The sequence below is a fragment of the Schistocerca cancellata genome, chromosome 6, assembly GCF_023864275.1.
Source record: "Schistocerca cancellata isolate TAMUIC-IGC-003103 chromosome 6, iqSchCanc2.1, whole genome shotgun sequence".
NCBI classification, from domain to species: Eukaryota; Metazoa; Arthropoda; class Insecta; order Orthoptera; family Acrididae; genus Schistocerca; species Schistocerca cancellata.
In genome coordinates, this window is record NC_064631.1 from 252,002,809 (window position 1) to 252,022,006 (window position 19,198).

Consider the following 19,198-nt stretch of genomic DNA (forward strand, 5'->3'; position numbering starts at 1 on the left):
AGATACATCACATGATCACACTGACAGAACCACAGGCACATAGACACGGGCAACAGAGCATGCACAATGTCGGCACTAGTACAGTGTATATCCACCTTTCGCAGCAATGCAGGCTGCTATTCTCCCATGGAGACGATCGTAGAGATGCTGGATGTAGTCCTGTGGAACGGCTTGCCATGCCATTTCCACCTGGCGCCTCAGTTGGACCAGCGTTCGTGCTGGACGTGCAGACCGCGTGAGACGACGCTTCATCCAGTCCCAAACATGCTCAATGGGGGACAGATCCGGAGATCTTGCTGGCCAGGGTAGTTGACTTACACCTTCTAGAGCACGTTGGGTGGCACGGGATACATGCGGACGTGCATTGTCCTGTTGGAACAGCAAGTTCCCTTGCCGGTCTAGGAATGGTAGAACGATGGGTTCGATGACGGTTTGGATGTACCGTGCACTATTCAGTGTCCCCTCGACGATCACCAGTGGTGTACGGCCAGTGTAGGAGATCGCTCCCCACACCATGATGCCGGGTGTTGGCCCTGTGTGCCTCGGTTGTATGCAGTCCTGATTGTGGCGCTCACCTGCACGGCGCCAAACACGCATACGACCATCATTGGCACCAAGGCAGAAGCGACTCTCATCGCTGAAGACGACACGTCTCCATTCGTCCCTCCATTCACGCCTGTCGCGACACCACTGGAGGCGGGCTGCACGATGTTGGGGCGTGAGCGGAGACGGCCTAACGGTGTGCGGGACCGTAGCCCAGCTTCATGGAGACGGTTGAGAATGGTCCTCGCCGATACCCCAGGAGCAACAGTGTCCCTAATTTGCTGGGAAGTGGCGGTGCAGTCCCCTATTGCACTGCGTAGGATCCCACGGTCTTGGCGTGCATCCGTGCGTCGCTGCGGTCCGGTCCCAGGTCGACGGGCACGTGCACCTTCCGCCGACCACTGGCGACAACATCGATGTACTGTGGAGACCTCACGCCCCACGTGTTGAGCAATTCGGCGGTACGTCCACCCGGCCTCCCGCATGCCCACTATACGCCCTCGCTCAAAGTCCGTCAACTGCACATACGGTTCACGTCCACGCTGTCGCGGCATGCTACCAGTGTTAAAGACTGCGATGGAGCTCCGTATGCCACGGCAAACTGGCTGACACTGACGGCGGCAGTGCACAAATGCTGCGCAGCTAGCGCCATTGGACGGCCAACACCGCGGTTCCTGGTGTGTCCACTGTGCCGTGCGTGTGATCATTGCTTGTACAGCCTTCTCGCAGTGTCCGGAGCAAGTATGGTGGGTCTGACACACCGGTGTCAATGTGTTCTTTTTTTCCATTTCCAGGAGTGTAGTACTGCTATCGACTTCCTGTCAACAAGCACTGCCCACAGCAACCTGTGAACTACAACTGGCCACGGCAACTTCTGAACTACCACTGCCAGTGGAGGCGGCTGAATAATACTCTTTGGCGCAATCTCTTGCGCTGTTACTCACTGTAGCCACCTTTCAATTGTATCAAGAAATATATGCCAGCCGTTGTCCCACAGTCCACAATGGATCAACAAAGATTAGTCTGTATTAGGTCCTGGGTACATCTTGCAGTCCAGAATTAGATTTGGAATTTCTGCCAGACCATGACGAAATCCAGCCGTAACCTTTCCATACCTGGAGGCCTTTTCCAAGTATACCTCCTGCTACTGTGCTTCTTGAAAATAATGTTCGCTATTACTACCTGAAATTTATTGCAGAATTCATTTAGTCATTCTCGTCTCTCATTCGTAATACCAAGCCCACAATTCCTGCAACTCTTTCTTCTACTTCTTCTTCTAAAACCACATTCCAGTCCCCCATAACTGTCAGATACTCATCGCCCTTTACGTGCTGAATAACCCGTTTAATAGCCTCAAATACTTCTCGCCTTCGGCTTGCTACGTCGGCATGTTTACCTGAACTATCCCTGTCGGTTCTGATGAGAACAACCATATAACTGAACTGTTCACAGTAACACACTTTCTGCTCAACCTTCCTATTCATAACGGATCCTACTCCCGTTACACCATGTTATGCTGCTGTTGATACTACCCTGTATTCATCTGAAAGGAAACTCCTGTTGTTTCCATTTCACATTAGTGATCCCTATCATATCTTCATGGAACCTTAGCGATTCCCTTTCTAGATTTTCTAGCTTCCCTACCACTTTCAAACTTCTGACTTCCACACCCCGACTCGTAGTGTTTTATCCTTTTATAGGTTATTCAATCTTTTTCTTACGATCACCTCCTCCTTGTCAGTTCCCTCCCAGAGATGAGAATGGAGAACTAATCCGGAATCTTTTACCAATGGAAAGATCACCATTACACTTTTTCATTCACAGGCCACATGTCCGTGAATTAACATGATAGGTCTTTAATGGAATGGATTCCATTGCCTTCAGCTTCCTCGTACGGTTGATCATTGCTGATTCTTCCGCCTTTGGAGTAATTTCTCACCTCAAGAGTAAGAGAGTGAGCTGAACCTCTTCCACTCATCCACCCTCTTCGACAAGGCCATTGGTTGGAAGAAGGTGACTTCTTATGCCGGAAGTCTTAGGCCGCCATAGCTGATGATTTTTATTTCAAATTTAAACCATTTTGGACACTGGACCCGGGACCGGGGACGTTTTGTTCACTAATCAAAACTGCTGCCTCTAGACCGTGGGTATGATGGTGATATCGGGGTATGAACTTTCAGTTTGGGATAGGGTAAAAACGGACTTTTTCGTGTATTCTGTGTTAATCATTTATCAGAGTTGAACATGGATTAACACATGAAGGAAACTACTCTTGTAAGCCTGGACGGTCACAAGGAATGAATCAGAGATTCCCCACTAATGCATGAGTAATTTCCGCTTTACCTGCAGTGTTATACGCAATGGAATATCCTTCACTGGTAATCTCATCAACTTATCCGCACTTGGCAGTAGAGCTGCACACAAGATTGTGCCTCAAAGTGTGAGGATTAACTTGGTGGCGCGACCTGATTCACGTAACAATGTTATTAGAACATGAGTGATAGCTGAAGGCAGTAAACCCGTTACAGAGTGACTATTACTCTACACATATGGTTCATCACTCAATCGAACTTAAAACTGGCCAAAACGCAGTTATCCAAATCGAAACCTAATGGTTCAAATGGCTCGGAGCACTATGGAACTTAACATCTGAGGTCATCAGTCCACTAGAACTTAGAACTACTTAAACCTAACTAACCTAAGGACATCACACACATCCATGCCCGAGGCAGGATTCGAACCTGCGACCGTAGTGGTCGCGCAGTTCCAGACTGAAGCGCCTAGAACCGCTCGGCCACTGCGGCCGTCTCGAAACCTAATGGAGGCAAATTTAACGCAGTACTCCATTATCAAATAAAGCACTCAATGTAATGAATCAAAGAGAAATCACTGCTGAGGGCACATGTTCACTTTCAGCACGAGCAAAGCCGAAGTACTTGTGCAACTATTCCTCACGAAAGTTAATTAAAGCAGTTGACTACAATAAAAAAGCCACCTTTCTTTAAGCTGCATTACGACTACAAGGACAGGCAGTTTCATTACTTTATGTAGGCCGTAGTTCTCCACACAGATCGCTTAGCCAGTACCTCGGGCCACCAAAGCGCAGCACAATTGTACTACGCAGTTGAGGCCAGGGGTAGTGTTGTCCATGCAGCGCCATGTGGAAGTGGGGCTACGGGGAGTTCTTTTGTCTGCACTTTGGTGTTATCTTTTACTTTCTTAGAGCAATTACACATATTTTTTATCGAAAGATAAAGGAATTTGGAAGTAGGAAATTATAAATTTATGGTATAATTTAAGAAGAGAATAAAAGAAGACAGGTATGAGTAGATATAGATATACCTTCACCAACGCCACCTGGGGAAAGGGAATTAGTACTGAACAAGTCTAGCGTCTAGATATGGTGCTACCGGCTTTAATAATTATCGACATGAACTTCCAGTTCGGGAAAACTCGTTTTCTTCAGCCCATGCGGATCTAAAGTATGGTGGTGTTGTCTGTTAGAGTCCTGTTTCAGATGATGATTGTTAAGTTACATAACAACTACTGTTAGTAGTAGTAAAGAAATTCTGCATAGCTTTGGAACCGTGTCCTGCCTCAGTGTAATATAATTAAGTTATATACTGTTTCTGCAAAGCTGCAGGACGGGTAGCAATCAATGAAAAACTTAATATTTCTTTTATAGAAACATTTTTGTAGGTTAAATCTAGACTTTTTTTTTGAATTTTGAAACCATTAATTTTTTATATTTGCTTAATACTGATTCGGTTCGATTTTCCTTGTTTACTTGATAAAAAATTTATACTACATTCTTATTATTAGATTTCCAATGATGTCTTCGCTTATGTAACTACTTAAGAACGTTTGGTACGGGTTTAACGTGGATTCTGGAAAAATATCTAGCTACAGACTATTCTAATTACTTCTACATTTAATTAGATTCGTTCGTAATAAGATATAATTTGCAATCTTTGATTAATATTCACGTGAGTAGGTGCGCATATAATATGTATAATTTGTTTGTGTACGTTCTGTCAGTGTTGTCGTTTTCACTCGTATCATCGTCAGTACTGGAGCTATCTATGTCGACCTGTCTTCTCCGCCTTCTGTATTGATGATATGGTGCTTTTGAGATGTTGTTGGCGATTGCGTTCAACTGTGTCCATGTATCTGGGTTCCTCATTGCATCGTACAGTGTTGGTCCCGTTATGTGTTCTACACAATGCATTAAAAAGCATCCGGACAACCCCAAAAAAATACGTTTTTCACATTAGGTGTATTGTGCTGCCACCTACTGCCAGGTACTCCATGTCAGGGACCACAGTAGTCATTAGACTTAGTGAGAGAGCAGAATGGGCCTCACCGCGGAACTCATGTACTTCGAAACTGATCAGGTGATTGGGTGTCACTTGTGTCTTACTTTCGTACGCGAGATTTCCATACTCCTAAACATCCCTAGGTCCACTGTTTCCGAGTGGTACTGAAGTGGAAACGTGAAGGGGCACGTACAGAATAAAAGCGTATAGCCCGACCTCGTCTGTTGACTGACAGAGACCGCTCACAATAGAAGACGGTCGTAATGTGTAATAGGCAGACATCTATCCGTATCATCACACAGGAATTCCAAACTGCATCAGGATCCACTGCAAGTACCATGACAGTTAGGCGGGAGGTGAGAAAATTTGGATTTCACGGTCGAGTGGCTGCTCATAAGCCACACATCACGACGGTAAATGCCGAACGACGCCTCGCTTGGTATAAGGAGCATAAACATTGGACAATCGAACAGTCGAGAATTGTTGTGTGGAGTGTCGAATCAAGGTACAATATCTGGCGATCCGATGGCAGGGTGTGAGTATGGCGACTGTCCGGTGAGCGTCATCTGCCAGGGTGTGTTGATTCGACAGTAAAATTCGGAGGCGGTGGTGTTATGGTGTGGCCGTGTTCTTCAAAGAGGGGGCTTGCACCCATTGTTTTGCGTGGCAGTATCACAGCACAGGCCTACACTGATGTTTTAAGCACCTTCTAGCTGCCCAATGTTGAAGAGCAATTCGGGGATGGCGATAGCATCTTTCAACACGATCGAGCACCTGTTCATAATTCACGGCCTGTGGCGGGGTGGTTACACGTTAATAACCTCCCTGCAATGGACTGGCCTGCACAAAGTCCTGACCTGCATCCTATAGAACACCTTTGGGATGTTTCGGAACGCCGACTTCGTGCTAGACCTCACCGACCGACATCGATACCTCTCCTCAGCGGAGCACTCCGGGAAGATTGGGCTGCATTCCCCAAGAAACCTTTCAGGATCTAACTGAACGCATTCCTGCGAGAGAGGAAGCTGTCATTAAGGCTAAGGGTGGGTCAACACGATGTTGAATTCCAGCATACCCATGGAGGGCGCCGCGAACTTGTAAGTTATTTTCAGCCATCTGTCCGAATACTTTTGATCATATAGTGTAAGTCCCCCCTCCCCGCCCCCCCCCCCCCCCCCATGAACCATGGACCTCGCCGTTGGTGGGGAGGCTTGCGTGCCTCAGCGATACAGATAACTATACAGTAGGTACAACCACAACGGAGGGGTAGCTGTTGAGAGGCCAGACAAACGTGTGGTTCCTGAAGAGGGGCAGCAGCCTTTTCAGTAGTTGCAGGGGCAACAGTCGGGATGATTGACTGTTCTGGCCTTGTACCACTAACCAAAGCGGACTTGCTGTGCTGGCACTGTGAACGGCTGAAAGCAAGGGGAAACCACAGCCGTAATTTTTCCCGAGGGCATGCAGCTTTACTGTATGGTTAAATGATGATGGCGTCCTCTTGGGTAAAATATTCCGGAGGTAAATTAATCCCCCATTCGGATCTCCGGATGGGGACTAGTCAAGAGGACATAGTTATCAGGAGAAAGAAAACTGGCGTTCTACGGACCGGAGCGTGGAATGTCAGATCCCTCAATGGGGCAGGTAGGTTAGAAAATTTAAAAAGGGAAATGGAGGGGTTGAAGTTAGCTATAGTGGGAATTAGTGAAGTTCGGTGGCAGGAGGAACGAGTCTACTGATTGGGTGAATACATGGTTATAAATACAAAATCAAATAGAGGAAATACTGTTTTTTGAAAGTGACATGCGCTGCAATACTTTGAGGGTAAGGGCCATGTCTGGTCACAAAATAACCCTGCCACGGCTGAGGTTGTCATGGCAAAACCGTAACTGCTCCCTGATACTGGGGAAAAATAAATAGACTCGACCGCGCTTATCATTGTCCCACTCTTTTTGAAAAGGGTCCACACGCCAATTTTTAGTTGGTACCTACCATCATGTGCTGCCCACTGATCTGAAACACTCTCTCAGGTCTACCAACCTCCACCCATTACGTTCAAGCCCGATATCTGATGGTTACATCGATCGGGTAAATTCCAAGCACGAGATGCAGCAGATCGACACTCCAAAATGTTCTAAGAATCGAATGAAATTATTTCCTCATACTAAGGCTATAGCGCACAGAACACACAAGAAAAGCTCTGCTTCGCCGGCCGGAGTGGCCGAGCAGTTCTAGGCGCTTTAGTCTGGAACTGCGTGACCACTACGGTCGCAGGTTCGTATCCTGCCTCAGGGATGGATGTGTGTGATGTCCTTAGGTTAGTTAGGTTTAAGTAATTCTAAGTTCTAGGGGGGGTGATGACCTCAGAGGTTAAGTCCCATAGTGCTCAGAGCCATTTGAACCAAACCCTGCTTCTCCCACAGGTAGACTCAAATAAATATGTTCACAGATTTGTAACTATACAGAGATTATCAGTGCAAATGGTACGACGTGGAAATGAAGCTGGCTGACACATTAATGGCGTTTTGTTGTAAAATGGTAAAATTATTAAGATTCTGATTGATAAAAATAATGCAACAGATTTGCACCATCAGTATTCTCTTCACAAAGGACAAGGACACTTCTGTGTCATTTATATAAGACTATTAGTTAGCATCAAGCAATCAGAAATGGAAGTTGACTAGTGCAATTATCTCTGACTTTTTTTCTCGAACGCTTATTCCGGCTTGTTGTGAATCTGGGTTAAAACTGACACGAAATATGGAGTACAGATTAAATTCCACTGCAGAGCGAAAATCTGTATGGTACTGTCAATGTAAAGTACGTTCTGATTCGAAAATCAGTCGGGATGTTTCTCTTTTCTTTTCATTCCTTCTCCTAGAGTGACAGTGTCTGCCATACAGTATCACTGAATGACCTGCTGTGAAAGGTAACATAACTATTCTCCTGATGATGTGGCCTGGTATCTCCGCTATGCAGCCGTTTGCCTCCTTCTCCTATTCTCACCACAGCGCCCCAGAGTGCTGCTGTCTCCCCGTCTCTAGCACTCGCCGCAGGAAGTTCGTTAATGGTCGTAGCGCCGCTCGGACTATTAGCGCTGGGGTTATTTAATTATTCCGCTCAGTCCCCGGCGCTCGCAGCCACATGTCGAGGCGTGTGCGGAGCTTCGCAGCGCAGGAGGTGCGCCCGAAATCCGTGCAGTCCGCGTGGGCTAGCGGTAGTCCCGCGCCGTAGCCGCTGTTCAGCCGATAAAATATGGAAATCCGTTGTTCCAGGCAAGCGAGCTTGGACATGATACGTTAGAGCCATGCCGACTGTTCGCTGATTCTACACACCATTCGCTTAACAGCTGGCCATTTAAAATTTCTGTTCGAGTGAACCATGATTTGCTTCGATCCACCAATTAGACAGTTAGTGTCTAGATCTCTTCCAGGCTCTTCTTAGTGAATTATGCACTTACTAGCCGTATTATTGTGAACATACGCTACTATCAGAAACAATCACTTGGTGTAGCATACACAGCACATGTACGATGTGGAAGAAACTCAAAGAAGTGGTCATTAGATCTTTATCGTTATCTCAATATATGATCAGTAGATTTTTGTGTACATCGGTGCACAGCCTCTGCGAATTTTTGAGCGAAATCCTGCATAAAATGTTTATTTAAAAAACAAAAACGGCCTACACACGAAAATTTCTTCCATCAGTGAATCTATCATACCTGATGTGCTTGCTGCATCTGTTCGAGAGTGAATGGCAGAACCCTGAGACAGCGCAAACAACAGTTCAAGTGCTCGCACAAACGTTCTGTTCGTTACGATCCCACTAAAGTAAGATGAGAAAGTGCCCCGACTTTTCGAGCCATTCAAGTCCACCTCCATTTCTTGGGCAAGGCGTTTTTCTGAAATTATGCCTAGAGAAGAGTATGATTTACATGAATCAGCTCATTACTAAATCACTGAACAGTGCCTTTCAGCCGCCCGGGGTGGCCGAGCAGTTCTAGGCGCTACAGTGTGGAGCCGCGCGACCACTACGGTGGCAGGTTCGAATCCTGCCTCGGGCATGGATGTGTGTGATGTTCTTAGGTTGGTTAGGTTTAAGTAGTTCTAAGTTCTAGGGGACTGATGACCTCAGACGTTAGGTCCCACAGTGCTCAGAACCAGTGCCTTTCAAGTGCATAAACAGTACTGGAAATTGAAGCGGATACGAAACTAACACCATTGTGTTACACGCACCACATTGTAATCTCTTTGCAGTTGTCGCAGCATATTTGATCTCTAGGTTTGCTGGCTTCAGCTCGAATATTCTATTCCTGTGGAGTATTAAATACCCGTTATCAGACGAACGTTCCCGTCTGTAGTTAACATTTACTCAGTTTCTGTAATTCGCCTCATCGGCACTTGCACAGTGTGCTTCCCGAAACGCAGGGTATCATACTGTATTGAATCCCGAAGAATGAAAAATAAGGTTTAATAGACCTACGACAACGACACTATTAGAGACGCGCTGCGTGATCTGAATGGAGGATGACTGGAGCAGAAATCGACTGTGTCCTTTTACAAGGCTCTATTCCGACATTTGCCTCAAACGGTTTGGGAAAACCACGAAAAGCTGCATCTATATGTCCGTATGGGGATTTGAACAGCGGTTTTCCCGAGTGTTAGTCCATTGTTGAAACCACCACGCCACAATTCTGGGCGACTGAATGACGCAAAGCTTGTATCGGTAACGCAGGTTCAAATGGCTCTGACCACTGGGGGACTTAACGCCTGAGGCCATCAGTCCCCCTGACTTAGAGCTATTTAAAACTAACGACATCACACACTTCCATACCCCAGGCAGGATTCGAACCTGCGACGTAGCAGCAGCGCGTTTCCGGACTGAAGCGCCTAGAACCGCTCTGCCAAAGTGGACGGCGATAACGCAGGTTTCAAACAATTTCTACACTCCTGGAAATTGAAATAAGAACACCGTGAATTCATTGTCCCAGGAAGGGGAAACTTTATTGACACATTCCTGGGATCAGACACATCACATGATCACACTGACAGAACCACAGGCACATCGACACAGGCAACAGAGCATGCACAATGTCGGCACTAGTACAGTGTATATCCACCTTTCGCAGCAATGCAGGCTGCTATTCTCCCATGGAGACGATCGTAGAGATGCTGGATGTAGTCCTGTGGAACGGCTTGCCATGCCATTTCCACCTGGCGCCTCAGTTGGACCAGCGTTCGTGCTGGACGTGCAGACCGCGTGAGACGACGCTTCATCCAGTCCCAAACATGCTCAATAGGGGACAGATCCGGAGATCTTGCTGGCCAGGGTAGTTGACTTACACCTTCTAGAGCACGTTGGGTGGCACGGGATACATGCGGACGTGCATTGTCCTGTTGGAACAGCAAGTTCCCTTGCCGGTCTAGGAATGGTAGAACGATGGGTTCGATGACGGTTTGGATGTACCGTGCACTATTCAGTGTCCCCTCGACGATCACCAGTGGTGTACGGCCAGTGTAGGAGATCGCTCCCCACACCATGATGCTGGGTGTTGGCCCTGTGTGCCTCGGTCGTATGCAGTCCTGATTGTGGCGCTCACCTGCACGGCGCCAAACACGCATACGACCATCATTGGCACCAAGGCAGAAGCGACTCTCATCGCTGAAGACGACACGTCTCCATTCGTCCCTCCATTCACGCCTGTCGCGACACCACTGGAGGCGGGCTGCACGATGTTGGGGCGTGAGCGGAAGACGGCCTAACGGTGTGCGGGACCGTAGCCCAGCTTCATGGAGACGGTTGCGAATGGTCCTCGCCGATACCCCAGGAGCAACAGTGTCCCTAATTTGCTGGGAAGTGGCGGTGCGGTCCCCTACGGCACTGCGTAGGATCCTACGGTCTTGGCGTGCGTCGCTGCGGTCCGGTCCCAGGTCGACGGGCACGTGCACCTTCCGCCGACCACTGGCGACAACATCGATGTACTGTGGAGACCTCACGCCCCACGTGTTGAGCAATTCGGCGGTACGTCCACCCGGCCTCCCGCATGCCCACTATACGCCCTCGCTCAAAGTCCGTCAACTGCACATACAGTTCACGTCCACGCTGTCGCGGCATGCTACCAGTGTTAAAGACTGCGATGGAGCTCCGTATGCCATGGCAAACTGGCTGACACTGACGGCGGCGGTGCTCAAATGCTGCGCAGCTAGCGCCATTCGACGGCCAACACCGCGGTTCCTGGTGTGTCCGCTGTGCCGTGCGTGTGATCATAGCTTGTACAGCCCTCTCGTAGTGTCCGGAGCAAGTATGGTGGGTCTGACACACCGGTGTCAATGTGTTCTTTTTTCCATTTCCAGGAGTGTATAAATAACAGTTTACATAGTCCATCGAATACAAATTCTTTCCCTAGGAACACCTATTTTCATTCTGGTGCACAAACCCATAAGCAGAAGAGTCCACTGAACACTTCACTCATACTCAAGTCTGTAGCTCAACGTTTAATTCGTAAGTAACGTGTTGCACTATAGCCACTCGATTGATCTTCAAACATTTTTTATGGAATACTATATGACAAAACCGGCATTTCCCGGGTAGTAACTTTGCCAATTTACTTTTGGAAACGAAAACAAAAAATGAACTTTGATTATAAAGTAACAGTGAAAATATTTCATTTCCATGTGTTCATTAAAACATTACTGATATTATGAAACTGACGTACAAAGAAATGCGCATAATGGTACAAATTTATAAATTGACCTGCGCGCAAGCCTACAGCGCGATTTTGTGAACGTTTCTCTAGCAACGCCTTTTCATAGCTCTATAGTTGGCTGTTGTTTTCGCCTATAGCTGTTGGCGCTTCACAGCATAAATCTGTCAAAATTGCTGCCGCTTGTCAGGGATTTCCTTAAATTGACTTGACTGTAGGTGTGTCCTATTACTAAAGAGTAAATACACTCCTGGAAATGGAAAAAAGAACACATTGACACCGGTGTGTCAGACCCACCATACTTGCTCCGGACACTGCGAGAGAGCTGTACAAGCAATGATCACACGCACGGCACAGCGGACACACCAGGAACCGCGGTGGCCGGCCGCGGTGGTCTAGCGGTTCTGGCGCTGCAGTCCAGAACTGCGGGATTGCTACGGTCGCAGGTTCGAATCCTGCCTCGGGCATGGGTGTGTGTGATGTCCTTAGGTTAGTTAGGTTTAAGTAGTTCTAAGTTCTAGGGGACTTATGACCTAAGATGTTGAGTCCCATAGTGCTCAGAGCCATTTGAACCATTTGAACCGCGGTGTTGGCCGTCGAATGGCGCTAGCTGCGCAGCATTTGTGCACCGCCGCCGTCAGTGTCCGCCAGTTTGCCGTGGCATACGGGGCTCCATCGCAGTCTTTAACACTGCTAGCATGCCGCGACAGCTTGGACGTGAACCGTATGTGCAGTTGATCGACTTTGAGCGAGGGCGTATAGTGGGCATGCGGGAGGCCGGGTGGACGTACCGCCGAATTGCTCAACACGTGGGGCGTGAGGTCTCCACAGTACATCGATGTTGTCGCCAGTGGTCGGCGGAAGGTGCACGTGCTCGTCGACCTGGGACCGGACCGCAGCGACGCACGGATGCACGCCAAGACCGTAGGATCCTACGCAGTGCCGTAGGGGACCGCACCGCCACTTCCCAGCAAATTAGGGACACTGTTGCTCCTGGGGTATCGGCGAGGACCATTCGCAACCGTCTGTATGAAGCTGGGCTACGGTCCCGCACACCGTTAGGCCGTCTTCCGCTCACGCCCCAACATCGTGCAGCCCGCCTCCAGTGGTGTCGCGACAGGCGTGAATGGAGGGACGAATAGAGACGTGTCGTCTTCAGCGATGAGAGTCGCTTCTGCCTTGGTGCCAATGATGGTCGTATGCGTGTTTGGCGCCGTGCAGGTGAGCGCCACAATCAGGACTGCATACGACCGAGGCACACAGGGCCAACACCCGGCATCGTGGTGTGGGGAGCGATCTCCTACACTGGCCGTACACCACCGGTGATCGTCGAGGGGACACTGAATAGTGCACGGTACATCCAAACCGTCATCGAACCCATCGTTCTACCATTCCTAGACCGGCAAGGGAACTTGCTGTTCCAACAGGACAATGCACGTCCACATGTATCCCGTGCCACCCAACGTGCTCTAGAAGGTGTAAGTCAACTACCCTGGCCAGCAAGATCTCCGGATCTGTCCCCCATTGAGCATGTTTGGGACTGGATGAAGCGTCGTCTCACGCGGTCTGCACGTCCAGCACGAACGCTGGTCCAACTGAGGCGCCAGGTGGAAATGGCATGGCAAGCCGTTCCACAGGACTACATCCAGCATCTCTACGATCGTCTCCATGGGAGAATAGCAGCCTGCATTGCTGCGAAAGGTGGATATACACTGTACTAGTGCCGACATTGTGCATGCTCTGTTGCCTGTGTCGATGTGCCTGTGGTTCTGTCAGTGTGATCATGTGATGTATCTGACCCCAGGAATGTGTCAATAAAGTTTCCCCTTCCTGGGACAATGAATTCACGGTGTTCTTATTTCAATTTCCAGGAGTGTATACTAAAACTCCATGCACGATGCGGCATTTCTTCACTCAGCTCAGTCTTCATGACGTCATATCTCTTTAACTATTTGTTGTACAATGATGTATCTATGTTTGTACATTCATCTGCATACTGTCTGCGAAATTTGTTGCGAATAAAATTTGCAGTAATGAATTAATAAATTTAAACATAATCCATGATGCGGCATTTTTTCACGTGTCTACGTCTTTATGACATCTCCTGCTCAATGTTTCTTACAATGATATAATTTTGTAGTTACATTCAATGGCTTCTGCAGAAACTGTTTGAAAAATGTGTTGCTAGTACAGTTGGTAGCAATGAAGTAATAATTTTACGTCAAGCACAATGGGGCAGTTTTTCACGCAGTTCAGTGTTAATAACGTTTTGTGCTCTACATTATGTGTAGTACCATGATATAATTTTGTTGGTGCATTTAGCCGCATGTCTCGATACTGTGTGCGAAATATGTTTCGAATAGAGTTACAAGCAAAGAAGTAATAAATTTAAACGTCATGCATGGGGTGTATTTAATGGTCTAATCTTTTGTAATATTTTCAGGTGAATTGTACCGTTTTCTTTTTTATTTAATGTTTGAAAAGGCTTATATGCTATCTGATGGTGGTCATTAATGTCATTTTCTGTGTTACTAATGTATCTGTGCCAGAACTGCGGCTGAGACCTCTTCGCTATTCCTTTCGTGTAATACCTTTCCTTTTTATAGATTAGTTCAATTTCCAAGGAAGGCTTTGAAAGTTACTTTTATATCCTGTTTGTTTTTCCTGTACTGCTTCCTTAATTTTGGTTGACCATATTGATAATCCACGCAGGAGATTTGCAAACCACAAAAAAAGCAAAATCGAAAATCAACAAGTTAGATGGAATTAATGCTGCGTTATTTAAACATGGAAAATTATCGTTCCGGCTTAAACTGCCACAGTTTTTTATATGCGTCGAAAGCAAGAAGATTTACCACAAAATAGCAATAATTCAAAAGTAATATCGATAAATCAGAAAGGGGATAGGATATTTTTGGGATCTACCGATGGATAAGCTTACTTGACACAGTATATAAACTTCACACAAAATTTATAAACACAAGTAAGAAACAGTATCAGAATATTTACTAGTGGAAGAAAAGGTCGGATTTTTTAAGGGGCAATCAACTACTGATTCAGTTTTTGTTTTAGGACAGTTTATTGAAACGCAGAGACACTTTAACAAAGAGACCTATATCAATTGGCTCTGAGCTCTATGAGACTTAACTTTTGAGGTCATCAGTCGCCTAGAACTTAGAACTAATTAAACCTAACTAACCTAAGGACATCACATACATCCATGCCCGAGGCAGGATTCGAACCTGCGACCGTAGCGGTCGTTCGGTTCCAGACTGTAGCGCCTAGAACCGCACGGCCACATAGTCCGGCCCACCACAGGAGGTACCTGGTTCATGCACCAAACCGGCTTTGCTTTCGATTTCAGATGGTTCGAGTTTATAAGAGAGAAACAAATAGGCAGTCATGGTCTACTGATGCCATGAGCAATGCTGTGGAGGCAGTTAATTCTGGCCATTGTGGGTATTTGGAGGCTTCAAACCAATTTGACGTTCCCCAGACTACTCTGGAGAGATAAGTTAAATAAAGAAGGGGAAACCCTGACTACAATATTGATAAAATGGCTGGGAAATTTTAAAATGTATTTACAGAAGCACAGAAACTTGAGCTCGTTAAGTACTTAAAAAGTTTGGAGGCTATATCATTAGGCTTAACAATCAAAGACTTGTGCAACGAAACTAATCAGTTGGCTGTAAGATATGGCATTGTTCATAGATTTAAAAATGAAATTGGAGGCGAAGATTGGGCTAACGGGTTCCTTAAAAGACATCCTACTTTTTCTGTTCGGAAACCTGAAGCAACATCTGGTGCAAGAGCCATGGATTTTAATATAGTAGCTGTCGATAAGTTTTCTCATTACTAAGAAATGTAATTGACAAACACGAACTAATGACTTCTCAAATATTAATCTGTGATGATAGAGGCGTTTCAGTTACCCTAAAAACCAATCAAAGATCATAGATTGCAAGGGGAAACGTCAAGTAGGATCGTTAACATCTGTAGAAAGGGGCGAAACTGTAACCTGCCTCATTTGTATGTCAGCGAGCGGAGCATACATGACTCCAATGCTAATTTTCCACGAAAGAAGAAGCTGAAAGAATTTAAGTTAGGACTGCCACCAGGAGGTTGGGCTCAGGTCCACAGTACCGGATGGATGACCATAGAGTCATTCTGTGTATGGATCGAAAATTTGTGGAATTTTCTAAGGCATCAAAAGACTTCCCAGTTCATCTTAAATTAGATGGCCACCCAACGCATGCCAAGATCATTGGCGTTATAGACTACGCGAGGGAGAGTGGCGTTTTGTTGCTACGTTTACCACCACATTGCTCTCACAGATTTAAGCCGCTTGATGTTTCTTTTATGAAGTCTGTAAAGCTTCATTATAGTGATGAGCTTCGAAAATGGTTACGAAGCAACCCAGGGAAAGTCGTAACTCTCTTTCAAATTTCAAAGCTTTCTGGTTCAGCTTTCATCAAAAGTGCAACATTGAAAACCACTGTTAAAGGTTTCGAGGCTACTGGAGTATGGCCCACGGACCCAGCCATATTCACAGATGCAGATTTCCTCCCGGCAGACACTACTGACATCGGACTTGATAGGCTGCCAGATAAAGAGGTTATTATACCTGGACCTGAACAATTGGAATTGCCTTCACCTAGCAAATCAGTTAAAAAGACGACGGCAATGGGTTGGATGATCAAGCTGGTGAGTTTTCAGCGAATTGGAACAATGAACTGCCGCCTTTTTTTATTTTTTATTATTTTTTTTTACTGACTGGTTTGATGCGGCCCGCCACGAATTCCCTTCCTGTGCTAACCTCTTCATCTCAGAGTAGCACTTGCAACCCCTACGTCCTCAATTATTTGCTTGACGTATTCCAATCTCTGTCTTCCTCTACAGTTTTTGCCCTCTACAGCTCCTTCTAGTACCATGGAAGTCATTCCCTCATGTCTTAGCAGATGTCCTATCATCCTGTCCCTTCTCATTATCACTGTTTTCCACATATTCCTTTCCTCTCCGTTTCTGCGTAGAACCTCCTCATTCCTTACCTTATCAGTTCACCTAATTTTCAACATTCGTCTATAACACTACATCTCAAATGATTCGATTCTCTTCTGTTCCGGTTTTCCAACAGTCCATGTTTCACTACCATACAATGCTGTACTCCAGACGTACATCCTCAGAAATTTCTTCCTCAAATTAAGGCCGTTATTTGATATTAGTAGACTTCTCTTGGCCAGAAATGCCTTTTTTGCCATAGCGAGTCTGCATTTGATGTCCTCCTTGCTCCGTCCGTCATTGCTTATTTTACTGCCCAGGTAGCAGAATTCCTTAACTTCATTGACTTCGTGACCATCAATCCTGTTGTTAAGTCTCTCGCTGTTCTCGTTTCTACTACTTCTCATTACCTTCGCCTTTCTCCGATTTGCTCTCAAACCATACTGTGTACTCATTAGACTGATCATTCCGTTCAGCAGATCATTTAATTCTTCTTCACTTTCACTCAGGATAGCAACGTCATCAGCGAATCGTATCATTGATATCCTTTCACCTTGTATTTTAATTCCTCTCCTGAACCTTTCTTTTATTTCCATCATTGCTTCCTCGATGTACAGATTGGAGAGTAGGGGCGAAAGGCTACAGCCTTGTCATACACCCTTCTTAATACGAGCACTTCGTTTTTGATAGTCCACTCTTATTATTCCCTCTTGGTTGTTGTACATATTGTATATGACCCGTCTCTTCCTATAGCTTACCCCTACATTTTCAGAATCTCGAACAGCTTGCACCATTTTATATTGTCGAACGCTTTTCCCAGGCCGACAAATCCTATGAAAGTGTCTTGATTTTTCTATAGCCTTGCTTCCATTATTAGCCGTAACGTCAGAATTGCGTCTCTCGTCACTTTACTTTTCCTGAAGCCAAACTGATCGTCACCTAGCGCATTCTCAATTTTCTTTTCCATTCTTCTGTATATTATTCTTGTAAGCAGCCTCGATGCATGCACTGTTAAGCTGATTGTGCGATAATTCTCGCACTTGTCAGCTCTTGCCGTCTTCGGAATTGTGTGCATGATGCTTTTCCGAAAGCCGCCTAAGAATCACAAAGTTATTGAGGCTACTCGTTCTGACGACACAGCCTCCTCATTTCATGTTTCACCTGAAATTCTAATGCCCATGATAAAAGTTAACGAAAGCAAGAAAAGGGCAAAACGGAAGTGGGGAAGACTGTTGTTTTAACTGATTCGCCGTACAAAAGAGAGTTAGAAGCCATTATTAAGGAAAAAGAGAAAAAGAACTTTGCCAAAGAAGAAGGAGCAAAGAGAAAACTATTTGCCAAAGCGAATAAAATTAAGAATTCAAAAAAGAAAGGAAAGAGTCTGAAGATAAATGAAAAAAAGGAGAGATCATCCAATGCTAACAAGAGTGATTATGAGAAAAGTTCTGACTGTGAATGTTTATATTGTGGCGAGTTTTACTCAAAATCAGTTGAAGGTTGGATCTCTTGTTCCATGTGCAAAAAATGGGCGTACGATTTTTGCGCAGGATAGATAGCGGAGATGATGAGTCTCTCCTCGTGTGTGAATTTTGTAAATAGCCTTAAGAAAAGGATACAATACATGAAAACTGTAGATTGACATTAACATTCACTTTAAACTAAATAAATACCGAGCAAGCCAATATTTTCTGCATTTCCGTTAATTTTATACTTTTTTATAATCTCTTGTACTTACCACCACAATCTGCCCCATGCACGGGGCAGAATGGGGCAAATGACATACCTTTCTGTTTTTGAGTGAAAAAATATTGTTCTTTTATTTCATCAAAATGTTCCTGTATTTTTGTGATTGATACATCATAACGTATTCACACAAAAACAGGTAACTCTCTTCTTTAACACTTTTGTACTGTTAATCAATGTTTTCAACTTTGTACCCCGTTCTACCCCGGGTTCCCCTAGTTATTAGTGTGCAACATAAACACAAACAAGTTTTGAGAGCTATATTTGGTCAATGGACATGAAACTCTACGATGCTAAGGTAGCTACACAGAATACTATCAGTGCATCATATATAACACAGTTTTACCTTACAGACTAGTGAAAGGTTGACAATTTTTGATTGGAAAACTGATGGAATCTTAATTTCTGTTTTGCCACTATGTGAAACGCCTGCAGACAGCCAATTAGTTCTCTTACAAACCCACTATTCCGGTGTAGACGGCAGAAACTAAGTTCATAACCGATTATGACACGGTTCATATGATAGCATACTCAGATAGACCACTATTTACAGGATTTGTGGACATCAGTACGGCTAAAAGTGTTGAAAACTGAAAGACTCATTACGTACAAAAAGTATCGAGAAAGGATATTTCATTCGAGACGGAAGTGAGTGCCAGTTTGAAACTTCTTGGCTTATAGTTCAGATCTTAGAGAAAGTTTCTATATTTAAATACTGAAGTGGTTTAGATTACGTAACTGCACACAGCCCGAGTGACCGGGACTCCTGACGGTGATGAATCCTCAGATACCACGTGGCATGAAAGAATGCTTATCTATAATCATCGATACTCTCCCAACAAGAAACTGGTGACGCATAGTTAAAAATGGCTGCTGGAGGACTGCGATGTAAATGTTC

The 19,198-nt window shown here is 45.6% G+C and overlaps 1 protein-coding gene across 1 annotated transcript in view; it reads left to right on the forward strand.

Moving 5' to 3' along the window:
* Positions 1-19,198, forward strand: part of LOC126088269 (trissin receptor-like) — a 197,475-nt gene that overhangs the window by 79,045 nt on the left and 99,232 nt on the right. The window contains exon 5 of the mRNA XM_049906400.1: positions 16,012-16,263. Within this exon, the coding sequence (XP_049762357.1) occupies positions 16,012-16,263 (252 nt within the window). The remainder of the gene's footprint in view (positions 1-16,011; positions 16,264-19,198) is intronic.